Source organism: Oryzias melastigma, linkage group LG6, assembly GCF_002922805.2.
Source record: "Oryzias melastigma strain HK-1 linkage group LG6, ASM292280v2, whole genome shotgun sequence".
In the NCBI taxonomy this organism is placed as follows: domain Eukaryota; kingdom Metazoa; phylum Chordata; class Actinopteri; order Beloniformes; family Adrianichthyidae; genus Oryzias; species Oryzias melastigma.
In genome coordinates, this window is record NC_050517.1 from 28,427,571 (window position 1) to 28,431,588 (window position 4,018).

At 43.2% G+C, this 4,018-nt stretch overlaps 1 protein-coding gene across 1 annotated transcript in view; it reads left to right on the forward strand.

Moving 5' to 3' along the window:
- Window positions 1–4,018, forward strand: part of LOC112151890 — a gene marked incomplete at its 5' end in the record, with an annotated part of 24,143 nt that overhangs the window by 6,338 nt on the left and 13,787 nt on the right. The window contains 1 exon segment of the mRNA XM_036212511.1: window positions 2,375–2,542. Within this exon segment, the coding sequence (XP_036068404.1) occupies window positions 2,375–2,542 (168 nt within the window).

Consider the following 4,018-nt stretch of genomic DNA (forward strand, 5'->3'; position numbering starts at 1 on the left):
GTCCAAGTCGAGTCTAAAGTCGTCAAATTCATGACTCGAGTCTGACTCGAGTCCAAGTCATGTGACTCGAGTCCCCACCTCTGGTTGGAACTGATGATCATACGATGCTAATTTGTGCCTATAAAATACTAATTTCTATGCATAAAACACAGATTAGATTATTAATTTGAGTGAATAATTTATATATATTTTTTGAACATCAACGTTTAGGGCTCCATAATAAACAGATCACAGGACAGCAGATATATTTGCCTTATAAAGCAGAGTTTTGGTCACGTTTGTGTTTTCTGGTTCAGCCTAAAATCCAGAAAGACTTTTGGCTAAATCTGATGAAACTCTACATAGATTGTGAGGATACGAGTGTGTTGCCCCCTGCAGTCTGGTTGAAAAGTCTCTCCCTCTTCCTAAACACATCTGAAAGTGAAATTTGCGTTCTCTTGCTTCCCGTTTCAGTGAGATGAATTTGTTCTGTCAGTTGTTTGTTTCAGAGCAGTTTTTATTGACTGGAGATCTGAAGCCTCCTGACAGAAGCTTCTCTTCACTCTTAACACGCTGGTATCAACCCTAAAATCAAGGTGTATATTCACCTGCTGTCAGCAGCTCCCAGCATCCTTCTGCTGTCATTCTGGACCTCTCAGATCCCTTTCATCCACAGAGAAGTCATTCACTTTGACGTCTGCAAACACACCTCAACTCTGTCTTCATCTTCTGACGAAGACTCCTAAACCGCTTGGTATCATCAGGTTTTGTCTTCATTCACCTGAAGCAGCTGCTGCTCACCTGTGATCCACGGGAGCTGAATGACCGACCCCCACCATCAATCCAACCTCCGTCTCATGTCTCCTTGAAGAAAGTGAGGAACCGTTCACCACACAGCACCTCAGACGGCAAACCGAGGCCTCCGTGTGATTCAGCCTGGACTGAAGCTCTCGTTTGAAGAACAAACTGCTGTCAAAGCTGTTTACAGCGACCGTCACGCAATTCCGGAAATAATTAGCAGAGATGACAATGATAGCTGTGACGTGTTTTATCAGTGTAGCAGAAGGATAATAAGCCCTCCTGGGACCGCACTTAAAGGACCGTCACAGCTCCGTGAGGAGTCTGCTGCTGTCGTCAGCTGCAATCAATAATTGTTCCAAACAGGAGAAACTTTTCACCCGCTTCCTTTCATTTACAGATCCACAAAACCTCGCTTAGACATTTAGTCGAGCTGAAAACTCTCTTATGTGTTAATGCGGATGCTGTTTGAGAAACACGGCTTGGCGTGGTGCAGCAGACGGGCTGCTTCTGCTCTTCAGCTCCACCTGAGAGCCGAGTTATGGTCGCTCATTCATGACAAAGTCCAAAACATCAGAGCAGATCAGTTTAAAATATTTTTCTTCTCTTTATTTACTTTTATTTGCAGTTTTTATGAAAACTCTGTGCATAAAAGTGGAATATATACATATATATATATATATATATATATATATATATATGTTCAGAGTAGGTCTTTAATGCTTTCAGCATCACCAATTTGCTTTATTGTTCTTAATAAAATGTTTTCCCACTGGAAGCATGAAAAGACTTAACAGGATTGGACCAAGAAGAGAAGCTTGATGATCACTACGGCTGATTCTACAGTGTGAGGAATTCATCATTTTCATGAACAAACTGGAATCTGTCAAATCAAACTGAAATGTTTCACCCTTTATGTTAAAAAATCAGCAGCAATGAATTCTAAAATAATAATTTTTAAGCAATGAGTAGATCCTTCTTAACAGAGCAGCCCTCTAAATCCTTCCTGAAACCCTCAAAGATGTTATAATTGTTCAATGGAAGGAAGTTATTCACGATCTCAGGTGCAGCCTAGAAAAAGACAACCGCTGTTTGTTTAAAGCTATAGGTTGCATTAAAGTTGCACCGTTTCATCACTTCCTGTTAGGGTTTTGTATCTTTTCCTCTCAAATGGTCAACAAATCCATATATAAATGATTCAATTAACCTACAAACAAACAAACAAAATGTATTTGACATAACAACTTCAAATATTAAGCTAACATTAAAAGAAATGGTTATTATATGTTAAGTGAACACATCCCTCACTGCGGTTCACCTTCAGCCACTTGAAACAGAGTCGACTTAGTGTAAGCAAGCTTGTGATTGGACGTCTTTTTGTTAGTACATAAAAAGGCAAAAACAGTAAAGACACAACATGAAGAGAAACTGATTATTTGCTTCCCAATTGATTTAATACCTTTTACTAACATAATCTTGTTTGTATCTGAAGATGGATTTTTCAACACATATCTATATCCATTGCATCCCTACTTCCTGTGTTTCTTGGAGAATACCGTGAAACTGTTCGACACATCAACACCTGCTTGTGTTTCAGTCCCGTCGAGTGACGCCTGCTGCAGTAGCAGCTTCTCGGAGAGCTCAGAGACCTGCAGACCTGGTCATCAGCTCCCCCAGCTTTGGCGGTGACGGAGCAGACATGAACTGCTGCGACCTGCTGTCTCCCAGGAGCGACTCCTTCTCTGTGACCAGCGACTCCAGGAGGGTGAGCAGAGGAGAAGCAGCTCATCTGCTGTCCACATGATGGAGAGCAGACTGAGTGAGTTCTGCTTAGGCATGAGCTCCACCTGCTCTCACACTTCCCAGCCAAAAAAAGGCCAAAAGATGCTGCCTTCTTTTCCAGCTGCTCAGATGGGAACTTTCCTGCAGGAGGCTGAAGGAAAAAACTGGAAGGGCAAAGAAAACTCCCAGCTTTTAGTCAAAACCTGCCCATTGAAGCTAGTTTTGAGTTAGGATCTTTTAAGTTCGTCTCATCTTTTGTAAAAACATTTCCAAATGATATAAAGTGATGGGAGATTTTTTTTTTTTAAAGAGTTGTTTGAAAGTCTCAGATTTCTTGGATCCAAAAGATCCAAGAATTCCTAACATTATGGATTTCATCAGAACATGAGCTAAAATGTGACATTTGAAGTGCTGGGCTGCTTGTGCTGGTCCAAACGGGTCACTGTTCTGATGAAATCATCTCCTCAGAAGACGCAGACGTTCACCAACTTTGTTCTAGGATTGATTCATTCATTCAAACCAGGCCCGATGAACTTAAGACTTCAGAACAAATGAGATCCACCGTGTTCAGATGAAGCTCAATTCTCCACTTCCATCCTCACACAGAAATGCACCCCTGTATGGAGACTCTAGAGTGGGGGGGGGCACGACGCTGTTGAATGAGGCTAAGGTGCCTTCATATTTCCCTCGACCTCTGCTGACCTCTGAGGGCCTCCACCATCAAGGGCCAAGCTGCAGAACAGAAGGCGCCGCCTGCTGCAAATTTTTTTTTTTTCACGTCGAACAATGAGGCGGGGGCGGCAATAAATGAGGGGGCAGATTACACCAGGCCGAGCTCGCCGCCGACAGCCTGCTGTCTTGTCCTAAACACAGAGAAGGTTATTAAAACCAGATCTGTGTGTAAGAGGCTGTGAATGCTCCTGCTGATGAGACCCGGGTCGTCGCAAAGATCAATTAGTATGCTAATGAAAAGAGGAGCTGCAGGCCCGACGACGGCTTTCTGCAGCCGGAGCTCAGAGGTCCACTGGAGGCTGCAGGGGGGAACACATGGAGGACCAGGGAAACATGAGCTGTTCCTCATAGCGAGTGCTCAGGAACCCACACAGCTCCTGGAACTCTTAAGAGTCCATGATGGATCAGAAGTGAGGAGGATGAAGGTTAGCCTGGTCTTCCTTCACATCAGACTCCACTTTTTTAGGATGTCACTCTGTATCTGTTCTCCAACCGGCAAGAACTAACAAGAAGTGAACCAAAAGCACCAAAAAGAGAAGAAGAAACATGAAAAGTGTATCTCTTTAAATGGAAATATATCAAATAGTTTTTAATAGTTTTTGAGTGCTTGAGTGATCTCAGGAGCTATGCTGTCGGGGGCTTCTGCCCCTAGTAGGGTCTCCCATGGCAGACAGGTCCTGAGTGACAAGCCAGACAAAGAGCGGTTCAAAACCCCTTTATGAGAAAC